This window comes from Limulus polyphemus, unplaced genomic scaffold (assembly GCF_000517525.1).
Source record: "Limulus polyphemus unplaced genomic scaffold, Limulus_polyphemus-2.1.2 Scaffold1890, whole genome shotgun sequence".
Lineage (NCBI taxonomy): Eukaryota > Metazoa > Arthropoda > Merostomata > Xiphosura > Limulidae > Limulus > Limulus polyphemus.
In genome coordinates, this window is record NW_013667500.1 from 129,895 (window position 1) to 145,005 (window position 15,111).

A 15,111-nucleotide genomic window follows, 5' to 3' on the forward strand; every position below is an offset into this window, starting at 1 on the left:
CTCCTAATTTGTCTTCTCCATGGGAAGGCCCGTATGACATAGTGGATCGTCTCTCATACGTGACTTTTCAAATAAATGTAGTTGGCAAGGTAAGCCAAAGGTAGTGCATGCCAACAGGCTTTGGCATTATCACAGTCCAGGTCGTTTCAGTTAGAACGAAGTGAACAACAGAACATATGATGCTGCTGAAGACGTGTCACCTGAAAAAGCCACTGTTGAATAAGAAACTGTACCCAGTTTTGAGAAGGAAGACAGTGAAGCTCTTAATGAAGTTACTACCACTGATGTGACTGTTACCAATAATGGGATATTTCCTGATGGAGCAGATGAACCCCACGTGAAGCAGAAGCCAATGAGACAGAGACCAGTACGAAAAAAGATACGTCCCGTAAAATTAAGAGACTTTGTTGAATTTTAATTTTGTGTTTGTAAATTCTGTCCATTTAATTAAGTTATTGTTAACTATTTATTGGTTTAATGTAAGTGGCTATTGTTTGGGATGAACAATTCTAAAGAAGGGGCAGTGTTACAACAGCGGAAGTCATGTGACACTGGGAGCATGTGCGCTGGAGTTTCTGGAGGGATCATGAATTATCGGGTAGGCCCAAGTTTGTTCGAGGTGCCCTCTTTTTTTTGTATATAAGCCTGGCAAGAAAAACCAGCATGATTGCATAGGCAGATAGATTGAAGATAGAGATAATTGAGTCAAGCGAACAGTAGGCTCCGTAATTAAAGTGTGTGAATCACTGTGATCTATAGCGTGTGTTATAAAGGTTGTTAAGTTTAAAGTGACTGTGGAAATTCTGTGTATTACAAAGTTGTATCGAGAAAGAATAAACTAGTTTTAATTAAGAAGGGACTTGTATTGCTGAAGTTCCTCAGAAATAATTTATACTGGAAATTATCAAACAGGCAGACACATAACAATACTATTTACATAAGAAATTAACACATTCTGATTACTATTCTTAGAAAATATATATAGATTGTACACACACACACGTGTGTATGTGTGTGCTCATATATACATGCATGTTTTACTTAATATTAACCCCTTTCAGCCTGGTATATTGTATCAACAATAAGTTTTAGAAACTTTGTCTGATCTTCACTCCCAAATCAGGTTATAATTTTTTTTGCTATAAATCTTAACATTTGTTTTGAATAAAGTAGTAAAAAATCCAAACTGTTAACCCTATAGTGATTTTTAATTTTAATGGAGAAACAGAAACACTTGTTCAGATAAAGCATGTTAACAAACAAAGCTGCAAATATGCAGTCTTTGTGCATGTTTCCTGCTTATGTCTTGCTCAAATAGTTTAGAAAATAAAACTGCACTGTTTGTTTTACAGTTGTGAACATTAATTATTTTTGTTTCTTTCAATCTGTTTTCTGTAGAGCTCCCTTCCTTTCATCTGTAGATTGTAACTTTCTAAACTTTTAAATATTGCATCAGAAACCTTTCTCGATCCCTTGTCTTGAAATAATCTAACTATTTCATGGTTTTATTTCATCATGTTAAAGCAGTGACATAGCCAGATACAAAATTTTGGGTGGTTCTGTATCTATGATGGACAGGCAGAAGGCATACAAATCGTGAAGGCAAGTTACAGGTTGCTAAAAAGAAAGAGCTTTATATTACATATTCAGATGTGAGAACTGTCAAGCAAACTCTGATTGGATTAGCCTTGATGCTGAGTGGGCGAGCCATGGCATACCCAGGCTCATTCATGGCTATGCCACTGTGTTAAAGTAATAAATTTATTCTGTTAGTTCCTTTACTTGTTTTTTTTTTATTATGTTGTTGAAGTAATTAGCTTGGCAAAAACTTTTGCTTTACAAAAAATCCCATTTGTAACTTGAAACTATGTAGTTATATACTAGCTTCACTGTGTCATGAGATAAGAGAATCATCTTGTTTAAACTTATAAAAGATGTACAGAGGTAACTTTTATTAGTAATATATAGTAAGATAAATATCTATTTATATTACTTTTGACAATATGGAAAGATATCTTACTGCAGAATTCCTTCAACAAATTGGTCAGTGCTAATAAGGGTGTGCTATAGGCATGTTGAGTATTAACTTAGTATATAAATCATAGTGTGTGCATATGTATACATATAACAAAGCAGATTTTATATTTGATGTTGTAAATTTACTTCTAGACATATCAGAGAGAGAGGTTATTTTGCATAAATTCTAAGCTGACTTGTGATTCTAAATGAAGTTAATTAAGCTTTATCCTATGTTAGATGCCAAGAAATACATGGGGGAATGTAAGTATTTATGTTTAAGCATAAATTTACATAAATATCGGTCTTGCTGCCCATTTCAAAGCCTATGTTTATATTTGCTAAGAAAGTTGTTTCTCACTTGATTTTCCCTTTCCTTTTTCTAATTCTGTTATTACTGCCTTTCATCATAACCTTTTATGGCTTTACATCTTGTGATTGGAACAACTACTACTAAAGAACAGTTTTGTAATAGGCAAAGTTTAAACACCATTGGATATAGCAGATTATAAACTGTTTTTGGCAGTAGAGAGTGAATAAAGTGATGTGAGCAGTAATGTTTTTGTGTGAAAATGATTAGATGTAGCTTCTGCAGGGAATAACAGTGGAGTTTTTTGGGAAGCTTAGAATACTTACAAATGAACCACAGAATCAGGGTATTTTTGTATAGTTTTTTAGACATTGTTTTTGTTTCTCAAAATGTTTTTTGTGCTAAATTATATTTGTTTGAAAGCTACAGAAATTGTATTGCATCAGCTAAGCCTAGTTAGGTTTAAAGAGTATGCTGGAAAATGTTCTGACTCAAATTCTTGTTTATTAAACAGTATTGTTAAGTTTATTGTAATGAAACAATGTTGATAAGTAAAGAACTTATTGTTTATTGAAAAGAAGCTATCTTTATTAGAAATAAATTGATCTTGACAAAGAATATTGTGAGTGAAAATATTGTTACCTAACCTGATCTGACTCCATTATGATGGGTCAAGTCATAGGGCACTGAATAATTTTATCATTTTTTGCTGTGTTTTCTACAGATTTTAGCTGGAAGTGCTGACTACTGCAATTGGCAAAATAAAATATCAAAAGATATATATTAATTAATATCAATGAAGTTGAAACTGACTGGATATATGAAATGGAACTCTCTTATCAACAATAATAAAAAAAAAGATAAAAGAAGGTATTTTTGTTGTCTTTTTTTTTTTTGAAAGAGTATCTTATAACAAAATTTTGTAAACTTTATAGTACAAAAAAAATCATAGAAAAAGTAAATGAAATTATATGATTTTGTTTAAGCAGAAACTAGAAACTCCACATTAATCTAAAATAGATCCACTTTTATGGAACAACACATTTTGACACTTTCAATGTCAGAATTTCTTTTCCATAAAAACTTGCTGTAATTGTGGATCTAAACTTGATTTTAGATTACTTTAGACAGTATTATGTATTTATCTACCATTACATAGTGAGTTTTTACTAAGTTTCTTGTAGTTTGGTTAAGTATTTCCACTGTGATAAGGAAAAAATAAGGAGTTTCAATAACTCCCACCCGGTTCAGAAAGGGTTAAAGCATACTTCAAGAAATAAATAATGTGCTTAGTAAAAAATCTTTTGCAAAAGAACTTGTTAAAAATTTGAATATAGAAAGCACTTTTAATGTAGTTATTTGGTGTTGAATTTAATAATTTAATATATATATATATATAGACACACACACAAATTTTATCACTTTTGTATTTAAAAGTACAAAGTGAACATGATTTGTTCAGACTAGAAACCTGTTTTGCAAGTCTGATGGCCATGATAGAAGATTATGCTTGAAACTGAAATGCAGATCTTATTAGCAGCACTTATATTTATGTTGATATTCATTTTTTTTAGTAAACTAATTCATAGTTTTGTTAATAAATTCTTGAATTTATTTGATGTGTGAAATAATTGATAACTTGTAATTAAATTACTTTGTAGGTTTTATCAATGTAAGTTTGTAGTTACAACAACCAACTTTGTATTAGTAAAAGCAATATTTTTACTGCATTTATGAATACTGATTTTTGATATAATTCAGTTATTATTTTTGGATTACAAAGTGTCATAAGAATGTTATTTTGCTGCTAATGTATACAAACATGGCTCAAGCAAGAGCATTTAGAGTTGGGTTCTCTAGCTAGAAGTATGTACATATTTTGACTTGCTGGTTTAACCATTGTTTTGTATGTGCACAAAGCCTTTTCAAGTGAATTTGTTTGCCCAATACTTTGATACATCAAGCTGTCTTTGCCAAAAGATGGAAAATACAGTTCACTTAGTATTTAGAAATAATCTAAATAATTATGTTAAAAAACAAAAGTGAAAACTAGGATTAAAAACAGTATCACTTTTTAGTGTGATTTTTCTTAGTTGTGAAGAGTGTTTAATTTTATTTGGTTCTCTAATTTGCAGATTTAAGTGACCCCAAAACCCAACAGAACATGACTGAAGGTAATTCAAGTTTTCTTTTATCAGTTATCCTTGTTTTATTACTGATATTGACCTTACTTGGCAACAAGTTTATGTTGTTTTATATGTTTAGCCAAAAAACTTGTACTATCAAGCAGCATTGTCATGAAAACAACAAAAAACAAACTATTTTTTAACTCCACACACCATTTTGTACTGTAATACTTGTATTTTTTATATATGACAGTTTTGGAATATTGCATAATGTTTTCAGTGGTAAATTGGTGAATGAGCAATTCTTGCTTTACAGTTAATATTCTCTTATTTCAAGCTATTTTATATCTCTAAAAAAGAACAAAAAATAATAATTCATGGTGACTAAATTTAGAAGTTAATTTTAAACGTTAATCTTATTGAACAAATTATTTCTATCATTTCATTATAGAAGTTAGTATTTGAAGTGCAACTTTTAAAAAATAAAATAGTTTTTTGGTAACTTTGTTTAAATGTTAGTAAAAGAATAGTTTGGTGAATGTATTTTTTTATAGATAATTTTTTTATAAGCATCAGTAAATGGGGCCAGGCATTGCTCTGTGGTTAGTGTACCTAGACTTTAAATCTGAGGATTCATGGGTTTTGCCTTCTTGCCACAAAATTGTGCTTTACACTTTGGGGTTGTGAGTGTGAAATAAGAGTAATGGTCAAATCCCACTATATGATTGGATAAGAGTTTGCAGTGGTTGTCTAGCTGCCTTCCATCTAGTCTATCAGTTCACAGCTTTTTGTTCCTTTGCATAAAAATTGTGAAGCAAATATTTCTAAGTGATGATGTCACTAGAAAAATGCAGATTTTGTTAATTTTTGAAGTTAATAATATTACTAATTTTAAGAAAAAATTTTCTATATATTATTCCATGGAGAAAAAATAATTGAATTTATTTAATAATTTTACTGATCAATGTTTTATTTCATTCTTTAGAGAACATCAAACTTGTTTCAAGTGAGCTTCCATGACTTTTACAGAATGAGGCAATTACTAACCTTCATGGTTTTAATGTTTCAGAGATCAGTGAATTGTACAATCAGTACATTGTCAAATTGCTTAACTGGCGTGATCTGAATGAGGCCATGGCTCTGTATGAATATTTTCGCCATCTTGGAGCATGGTTGGATCTGGATCGCCCAATCTTACGAGCCTTGGTGGTCACATGTATGCAGTTAGAAAGGACCAAGGAAGCCCATGAACTCTTCAAACATTGCTGTCTGATGGGTGTCTATACAATGCAAAAAGTAATTGACTATTATTCACTTTCACTTGTAGAAGACTTGAATTAGATAAGTGGTCCGAGAAGGCATGCTAAACTAAAAGATACTTCTAACATTAGAGATCCCAGATGTCAAGATCCTTTTTTGTTTGATTAATAGAATTTATTACTGTGTTTTTTTTTAAGATAAGTTTCAAAATGCTGTTTGCTGATATTTTAACATAACAATGAATTGAATGCATCAGGATCAAATACCATGACAAAAGCAAAACAAATAGGATGATAAAAAATAGTTGTTATGCATGTATTTTGTACATTGATTATTTACTTTTTGCATACCATATGACATGAATTGGTTACACTTAGGCTGAGTCAAATTTCTCTTCTCTATTTTGCTGACCAGTTAGTTTTCCAGGAAGTACAACATTGGTAAACATCCATTTCTTAACTGTGAATCTAAATTTAGTTCTGTATATTTCTTTCAATTTGTTTAGGTTATGCTTTTCATTTAAAAAACAGAGAAAAAGTGTTTCTGTGATGTTTTTCTAGTTTTAGAAGCTGCATTAATATTTTTACTTCACATCCACCAGCCAAAGCCATTTTCTTTTCCACACCGTATCAAGATTCAAAGTTGTCTAATGGAGGAAGAAATCCATTTAATCTTAAAAGGTTATATTGAACAAATCTACAATTTGATTCGAGTATCTCAAATCCCAGGACAGAAGTCACCTGAATTTGAAAAGTCATTTTCTCTGCATATTTATTTAGAGGTAAAATTTGGATTTTATTTTTAAATTTGAAAACACTAAATCCATTTCATAACTATTATAGTTTTCAAAACCCATTAACCAGTAAAAGTCTTTTTTTACATCATATTTATGTCATGACGTAGAACTGATTCTGATATGAGGCTTTTTTTAAGCTTTCTAACATGCAAACATGTTTGTGTTATACACATCTAAAAACATTGGATAATTTTCAAACGTTGAAACCTGGAATTGGTTTTAAAAGTTTTAATATGTTGGGGTACATCAAGGTTCATTGGACAGATTATCGTTTGCATTTGTTTCTGTTATTCTCATACCTGTACATCTGATGGCTCAGTTAAGTTTAATTTCTAAAAAAACTGTAGAGATTCCCTACCATGGATTTTTACCCTCTCACTATGGGCTTTGTGAATTACACCGACCTTGTGGCCTCAAAGTGACCATCATAGTTTCTATACCATTACCTTAATATGTTTTGTGTATCTTCATGGAATTTGGCAAGCTTTCAGTAAACATTACAAGTCTTTAGTACATAAAAAATCACTTTTTAATTATAAATTTTTACTAAACATTTTTCCATGAATATATGTAGTTAGAGTATTGATTGCATTGTGTGCAAAGTGATTTTCATGTTAAGATCAAAAATACTTTTTTTACATGAAAATTGTCAAATTTTATGTGTAATCTATAAAATCTTCTAAATAAATATCAACTGTTTTTTCAGTAAAACTTTACATTTTATCTGTAATTTTTTCTACCCTAACTCTATATTGCATTCAATCAATTTGATTGACTTTATAACCATCATAACAAAATACAAAATAAATCTAAGTTACCTTTTTTCTTTCTAAAATCACTGCAAGTTGTAACAAGAAACTACAATCATTTATCCTAAATAGCTTAAAGCTTGTAACAGTATAAATCTGTTTATACTTAAATTTTATTATTTTATCATGCTTTAACCAATGTTTAACTAATAATCCCACCATACAAGTTTTAAATCACTCAGCAAATGTGTAGCTCAAATTAGAGTATTGAATTCCAAAACATACTTACCATCCATTGACACTTATGGCTATTACTCAACTGCCTGGATTTCCATCTTTGCCCATCTAAGCATTGGTCTGATTTTTTCTCACTTGCTCCAGTCTTTTATACCCCACTCAATTGACATTGGCGATATACTCTCCACCTATGTCAATGCAGTCTCTATTCTGGTACTGTATATAAGCACTTCATTCAGATAATTTTATCAGTTTTTCTCGACAGAGCATTTCAACAAGGGTTTCTCTACACAAATGCTGTGATAATTAATGTACTTGGTTGCGATTTTCACATTGCCTAGTGGCTTTCTATATAAATTATATTTAATAATTATTATCAAAAAAATATTGAGGCATGAATTCACAGGTTACTGTTTCCAGCATTCCACCTCTGTTATCTAACATTTCTCAAAGGTCAGGGGGAGGGGAGAATGGCACTCTCAGTTGAGGCTGTCCATGATCTTATTCATTGAGATGGAGACATATATTCGGTCTGGGGTCATCTCTCTCTAGGGGATTCTGAGTCTGCTTTTGTTGTTGATCCAGGGCAGTCTGGAGAGAATTTGGACTCTCTTTTTCCAGCTCCTTTGTTTACTGGGTCGTCTTCTCATGAGTCCAATTTGGATTAGCCACCTCCTGCTCCATTTCTTCAATAAGTCAATCACATTTGTGAAGTTTAAGGGCTTTCTGTGGTTGTCTCTGAATCTACTCCTTCTTTGATGATTGAAAGGTCTGAGGGTGACAACTTAGTTTTCCTACTTCACCTGATTTTGCTGTCATGCTGGGAGATTTACTGCTCTATTATATGCCCCCCTCATTTGTCTGAATAGCATGCTTTGGCTTACCACTGCCAGGTGGACATACATTTCGATTCCACAGACTAGATCCTCCTTTGGATATGTAAAGTTCCAGACTAGACCCTGTGACCACTTTGAACAGATCACAATTTTTCAGATTTGTTTGACCTTCACTCCTGTTCTTAAATCCCCCCCCCCAAAAAAAATTGTCTGGAACCTATCAGTGGTCCACACATCAATTTGAGGATGACTTGGGTCTTTTGCTGACTTCTACCTTGGTAAGATTGTCAACTTCTGCTCTTTGTTTGGCTACCTGGCATATATGTTGTTAGGATTTATTGGGTAGAGATGCCTTGTTGGAGGGAGTTCATCTATGTGAGGTTTCTTTTCTTTGTTCCTTGATGTTCAGGGGTCCCAGAAATGTTGGAATCGTGAATTGATGTCACCTGTTTCCTTTTTTCCTTGTTGTTGGCCTCTAGATTTTCTTTGGCTCCTGCCAGAAGTCATGGTGTGACTGCTCGTCTTATGTCCTGAACCTCGGCTTCTGTTCCTCACTCTTTGGATACTCAGAGTAGATTCTGTCTTAGTTTGAAAGCTCCTCTGCTCAGGCAGACCATTGCCAACAGTGTCAGTGACTACACTACGTGGGTGGGGTCTGTGGGAATGAGGTTACAACAATTGAAGGACACCTGGAATTCCTTTACCACAGATCCATGGGTACTTCAGGTTCTGGTATTGAGGTTGGTCATTCCATTAACTTCTCCACCTTCATTATCCTCCCAACCTATGATATGGTATTTCCACCCTTAACAGATCCGTGGAGTGTGGATCCTCTGTCCAAGGCCATCAGAGAGTTCTTGGTCCAGGGGGTGTGCCCAAGAAGACAGGAGATTGGCAGCCAATCATTGATCTTTCTCATCTCAACCAATTCTTAGATCCTCTCAGGTTCACAATGGAGTCTTTTTCTCAACGTACATTGGCATTCTTCACCAAGTCTGTGGATGACCAAGTTCCATGTTGCTGATGCTTATCTCCACATTCTGATAACAAAGTCATCCTTCCACTATCTACATTTTGTGCACAGGGGTTAGGTTCTGCAGTTCAAGGAATCTACCCTTTGGCCTAGCATCTGCACCATATGTCTTTTGCAGAGTCATACGAATTTCCCTTGTCACCTTCATACTTTGGGCCTATGTACACTCCATTATCTGGATGACTGGTTTCTTCTGGCATCATCTCATCAGTTGGCAGAACAATGCACACAGCTTCTCCTTTCAGAAGCCACCAAGGCTGTCTTTCTTATCAGAGCCGAGAAATCCATTCTCTTGCTGACTTGCTATATTGTCCATCTGGGTGTCTTTTTCAACATATTTTAAGCTGGGCTCAGCCATTTCTATCTGGTTCTAGGGTGTGGAATGGGCAATCATGCTCTTACTTTCATGAATGGTTCTATATCTTTTAGGGATGTGGGCATCCCTCTAATCTCTTATTCCTTCATGACGCAGTCCCTTTAGTGGTCACTATGCGACCAGTGGATCAGGAATTCCAATCCACTGGATTATCCAGTCTCCTTCATCAGAAGCAACATCCTAATTCTCAAGAGATGGGTGGATCGGATGAACACTACCTTTGCCTGTTGGACAGCAAGAAGTTCTAAGTTACTGAGGTCGAAGGAAGAATCGTCTTCCATCCATAGACCCTATGTGCACCCCATCCCTGAAGTGTGGCATCAGTGAAGAGATGAAACTTGGGATGAGGGGGCAATATAGGAATACTGCTGATAGTGTTGATCTTATCCAACTATCACTCTAGATGTATTGCAGGGGAAAATTCTCATGACTTATTCCATCAATTCCACAATGTTCTCTTGCATTTCCTGTCCTGGGGGTATGCATTCTCAGGGCCTTTGTTTTTGAACTCTGGATATTCTCTACTGGGCTTAATACCATCATATCAGCCTCCTGGCTTGCCATGTTCCAGGGGTGATTAATGTGATAGCAAATCACCTGTCTTGGCCCAATTGAATTCTCCCAACTAAATGGATGCTCTTTTCAATAATTCCAGGGGCAAGTGGAATGCTTCTTGCCCACTTGGTTGGGGAATGAGATGAATGTTCATAATTCCAGACCGGATGAGTTCTGTTCCTTTGGTTGAGTAAGGCATACACGATCCCACCATTCCAAGCCTGGGGTGTTGTCTTTCGACTTCTTCAGGTGGAGGAGAAAGTTTGTCAGCTTTGGTGTTTCTTACTTTCTTGTCATAAATCCGATGATTCAGAATGCATCGCTCTATGGCTACAAGTTGGGATCCAATCAAAAGTATATCTACACATAACGTTGCAGTCCAATTGCCCTACCCACAAATGTGGAATATAGGGACCAAGACCCCTTAATTCCAACCTCGAGTTGTGAAACCTCGGCTATGTGGTTTTATTTAACCTAACAAGTTTCGAAATTTTACATTTTAGTTACTTTTGTGATAATAGATAAAGGATATACATTAAAAATCTTGTTTTTTTGCTGTCAACTGTCAATGAAAGTTAAGCCAGCTAATGGTACTAGTACACTAATTAAATTTTATTGAATTAAATAATGCACCTTTGAACAGAATAATAACCACGCAAAGCAAACAATATCTTATAATTATTTTACTTTATCTGGCTTTTTAATAATGTGATAAGCCTTTAAAAATTTAGCTAAATTTGTTGATGTGAATAGTGTGACAGAAATTTTCAAATTGGAGGTGAAATAGACAATACTCTTTACTGAAAACAATGTAATATAATACATGATTTGATAGATTAAAACATTAATTTCTATTAGTTATAAAAAATAAAGTCTAAATTATCAGAGAGAATTTGGCAATTTGTGAAAGAGAAGACGCGGCAGGTGGGCATGGCAAGTGGGTCTGATTTTCTAGTTTATGGCTCTATAAACAAATAAGACTGAAAGCTATAAAATATATATATTATAATGAGTAACTTACGTTAGATTCCACACTTCTCAGAGGAGTGGTAAATAATTTACACAAGAATGAAGACCTAAAGAACAAATCTTACAATTTTCATACTGTGAGAAATTCAGGATTTTTTAGATATTTTCTTATAAACTTAAAAACTTTAAAACTTGTATTATGTCAGGTTTTGTGTTTGTGGATTCTTATACAGTAGGTTGCTGTGACTTGTTGATGGTAAAGGTAATGATGAATGAATACCATGCACTACACTTGTTTCAAATCAATATATATATATATATTCTGAATAAAATACATAGAAATGCATCACCACAGTCATAAACCTTTCTAGTCCATAGCTTTTCTTCGACCTTCTGATTCTTTATGTTCTGCTGGCCCACTTTATATCTCTCATCTCATTTTCGGTTCACCACAACCCCTTCACTTTCAGTTCCCACATGCCACTCTATACTCTCGACAGAAGCAAGTCACAAATGCAAAACACAACAAATCAATAATAGACTTTTATATCGGGACATAAATCCCTCTTCAGGAAACATATTTACAATATTTTCTTTTCTACGAAATACAAATTTTGTTCATTCACATACAAAGTCTGCTCCAACATTTGTAGTCCCTTTGATAGCTTCTATGTGGATCCTGTAGTTCTGAAGGTACAACACTCACCTCATGATTCTCATGCTGTTGATCTTGCACTTCTGAATGTATGTAAGTGGTTGATTGTCTGTCTGGATGATGAACTCCTTCCCATACAGATAGTTATGGAACTTCCAAATGGCAGACACTCTCGTTCAATCACAGAGTAATTCTTTTCACTATTTGACAGTTTTTTTACTTACGTAAGTTACAAGAAACAGTCCCTCTTCATGTCCCAATTCCAATGTCTGAAGCATTAGCCTGGACAATGAAAGGTTTGTCAAAGTTTGGCATTCTAAGAATTGGGGAGCTTTCTAACATGTTCTTTAATTTCTGGGATGCCACTTGGTGTGGTTGTTCCCACTTCACCTTGTTGGATAAGACTTTCTTGGTCAGGTCAGTCAATGGTGCAGTAATTTCAGCATAATTTGGGATGAATTTCCTGTAGTATCCCACTAACTCCAGGAAAGATCTGACTTGCTGCTTAGTCGTTGGAGCTGGTGTATCTTGTATGTGGATTATATTCTCCTTTTCCATGGCTATCTGTCGGTTCCCAACTATAAATCCAATAAACTCTAGCATGGCATATCTGATGTAGCACTTGGATGGTCTGATGGTGAGGCCTGCTGCTCTCACTCACTGGAACAAATGTTAAAGAGTCTTCAAGTGGTCTTCTCATCTTGCAGTGTATGTCAGAACATCATCTACATGGTGCTCAATGTTGGTGGTATTGCACAGCATCCTTCTCATCATGCGGTTGAATGTTGCTGCTGAGTTCACTTATCCAAATGGCATTTGCTTAAATTGGTAACATCCATCTGGTGTCACAAATGCTGTCTTCTCTTTAGATTCCATCTCTATTGGGATTTGCCAATAACCTTTACTGAGGTCGATTTTTGTAAAGAACTTGGCTCCATCTAGCTTTGCCATGATAGCTTCTGGATTGACCATTGGTTCTGAGTTGAACTTTGTCACGAGATTCAGCTTCCAGAAGTCTATGCAGAAGCAGTTTGATCTGTCCTTCTTCTTCATGATTAGAACTGGTGAATTTGACGGCTTGATGATTCCAGCTTCCAACAGTGCCTTCACTTCCTGCTTTATCATGTTTGTCATTGCATGAGGCATCTGATATGGCTTCACTCTGACTGGATCCTTGATTGTTGTTTCGATCTTGTGTTGCACAAGGTCTGTCTTTTCAGGTTTATCCATGAAGATATCAGCATATTGGCACAGTAGGTCTTGTAATACTTTTTTTTGTTTGCTGGTCAGTTCTTCACTGATGTTGACATCTTTATATGTCTCATCTCCACCTAGTGGTCTTAGGTCTAGTAGGTCCTCATTTTCTAAGAAAGGGTCACTCTCTTATGGTTCTGCAACTATAATTGCTACACCTACAACATCCATTTCTATTTTAATAGCTGCACCTGATAGATTTTCTTCTCTACCATAATACTCCTTCAACAAATTGGCATGGTAGATCCTGGTCTTTCCATTCACATTCATCTTGTAGTCCATTCTATTGAGTACTTCCTGTACTTCCAATAGTCCTTTCCATTACAGAGTGAGTTTGTTGTGATTTGTGAGTAGCAGAACTAAGACCTTTTGTCCAACCTTGAAATGTTGATCCTTGGCTTCCTTGTCATAGAAATGTTTCTGACTGCCTTGAGCTGCATATAAGCTCTGTTGAGCAAGTTGTCAGGTCTCCTCCAGTTGGTTTCTGAGGTCTAACACATACTGATACATGTTCCTTATTTCTGACTCTTCTTCTCTAGTCCATAGCTCTTTCAATATTTGCTTGTACTGTTCTTCCATACAGAAATTCAAAGGGTAAAATCCTGTACTTTCCTCTGGGACTTATCAACAAGCAAATAATACTGCTTGCAGGTACCTATCCCAGTCACGTGGTCTCTCTCGGTATATCTTCCTCAGCATGCTCTTTAAAACTCCATTTATTCTCTCCCAAAGTCCATTACATTTAGGATTGTATGGCGTGGTAAAGAGTTGCTAAGTGCTGGTGAGTCTGCACACTTCCTGCATCAGTTCTTAGGTAAACTGGATTCCTCTGTCACTTAGGATTTCTCTCAGAAAGCCTACTCTGCAAAATATCTCCAGAAGGGCTTCTGATACCTTTTCTGTCTCTATCTTTGCCAGTGCTAGTGCTTCTGGATAATGTGTTGTATAATTGACTACTGTAAACACATACCAGTTGCCTTTATCAAACACAGGCGCTAGTGGTCCAATCAACTCCACAGCTACTCTATTGAATGGTTCTTCTATGAGAGGCATCTTTCCCAATGGCACCTTGGCTACCTTTCCTTTTGGTAGTGTTTAGTGGCAGATGTCACATGATCTGCAGAATATACTCACATCCCCTGTGACTCCTGGCCAATGGAAGTTACTTGTGATTCTGTCTGTCATTTTCCCAAAGTTTCTGCAGTGATGGGTCTTTCTTTTATGCTTCCTTCAGTCCCTATAAACCTTATATCAGGATGTCGCCTTTTGACACTTGAAGGGGCTTGATGTCTTGTTTGCTCTTCTTTTCTCTAACTCTGGTTGTGACAGCAGATAATTCATCAAACTTCTCTCTTCTTAGTTCCTACAGATTTCTGCTACCTGGTATGTTTCCTATTACCAAGTCATGTATTGGTTCCTTGATACACATAGCCTCAAGGTCTTCTACATAATATGGAGTATACACCTTTATTTTCACTATGGGGAACTTTCTCACTGTCCCATCAATTAGCACAAACAGCCATACCTCATCTGATCATCAAATATGAGACTAGTTCTCACTTCTGCACCACTGCCCCCATTGTTTCATAGAACCTTTACATTCTTGTCCCCAACATAGCCTTCACATATTGGCATATTATGATTTGTTGGCATCTCTTGATATTTGTCACAAGCTCCCATCACTATTGGCACTATTGATCCATTTGCTAATTTGAGCCAACCATTAGTCATGCACCAATCAATCCTTCTTTTTTTGTATTGAAACTGAGGAGTAGCCTTGGTTCTCTTTCTTCTGGCAGCAACATCCATAATGCTATTCACTTGTTTTTAAACACTGTCTTTATAAATAGCTCCAGCTGCTTTATAGTAAGGTTTCAGCTATTGTTTGCTGGCACTGGACTTGTACTCCTTTGCAATGTGTCCTGTTTTATAACAAGCA

General features: G+C 35.1%; 1 protein-coding gene across 2 annotated transcripts in view; it reads left to right on the forward strand.

Moving 5' to 3' along the window:
- The window catches only part of LOC106465268, a 134,364-nt gene that overhangs the window by 111,511 nt on the left and 7,742 nt on the right, over positions 1–15,111 (forward strand). The window contains exons 17-19 of one of the 2 annotated variants that reach the window (XM_022393128.1): positions 4,462–4,500; positions 5,522–5,748; positions 6,314–6,493. In XM_022393128.1, coding sequence (XP_022248836.1) covers positions 4,462–4,500; positions 5,522–5,748; positions 6,314–6,493 — 446 coding nt within the window. Of the gene's footprint in view, positions 1–3,050; positions 3,177–4,461; positions 4,501–5,521; positions 5,749–6,313; positions 6,494–15,111 lie in introns of those variants that run through there. The other variant, XM_022393129.1, reaches the window with a different exon arrangement.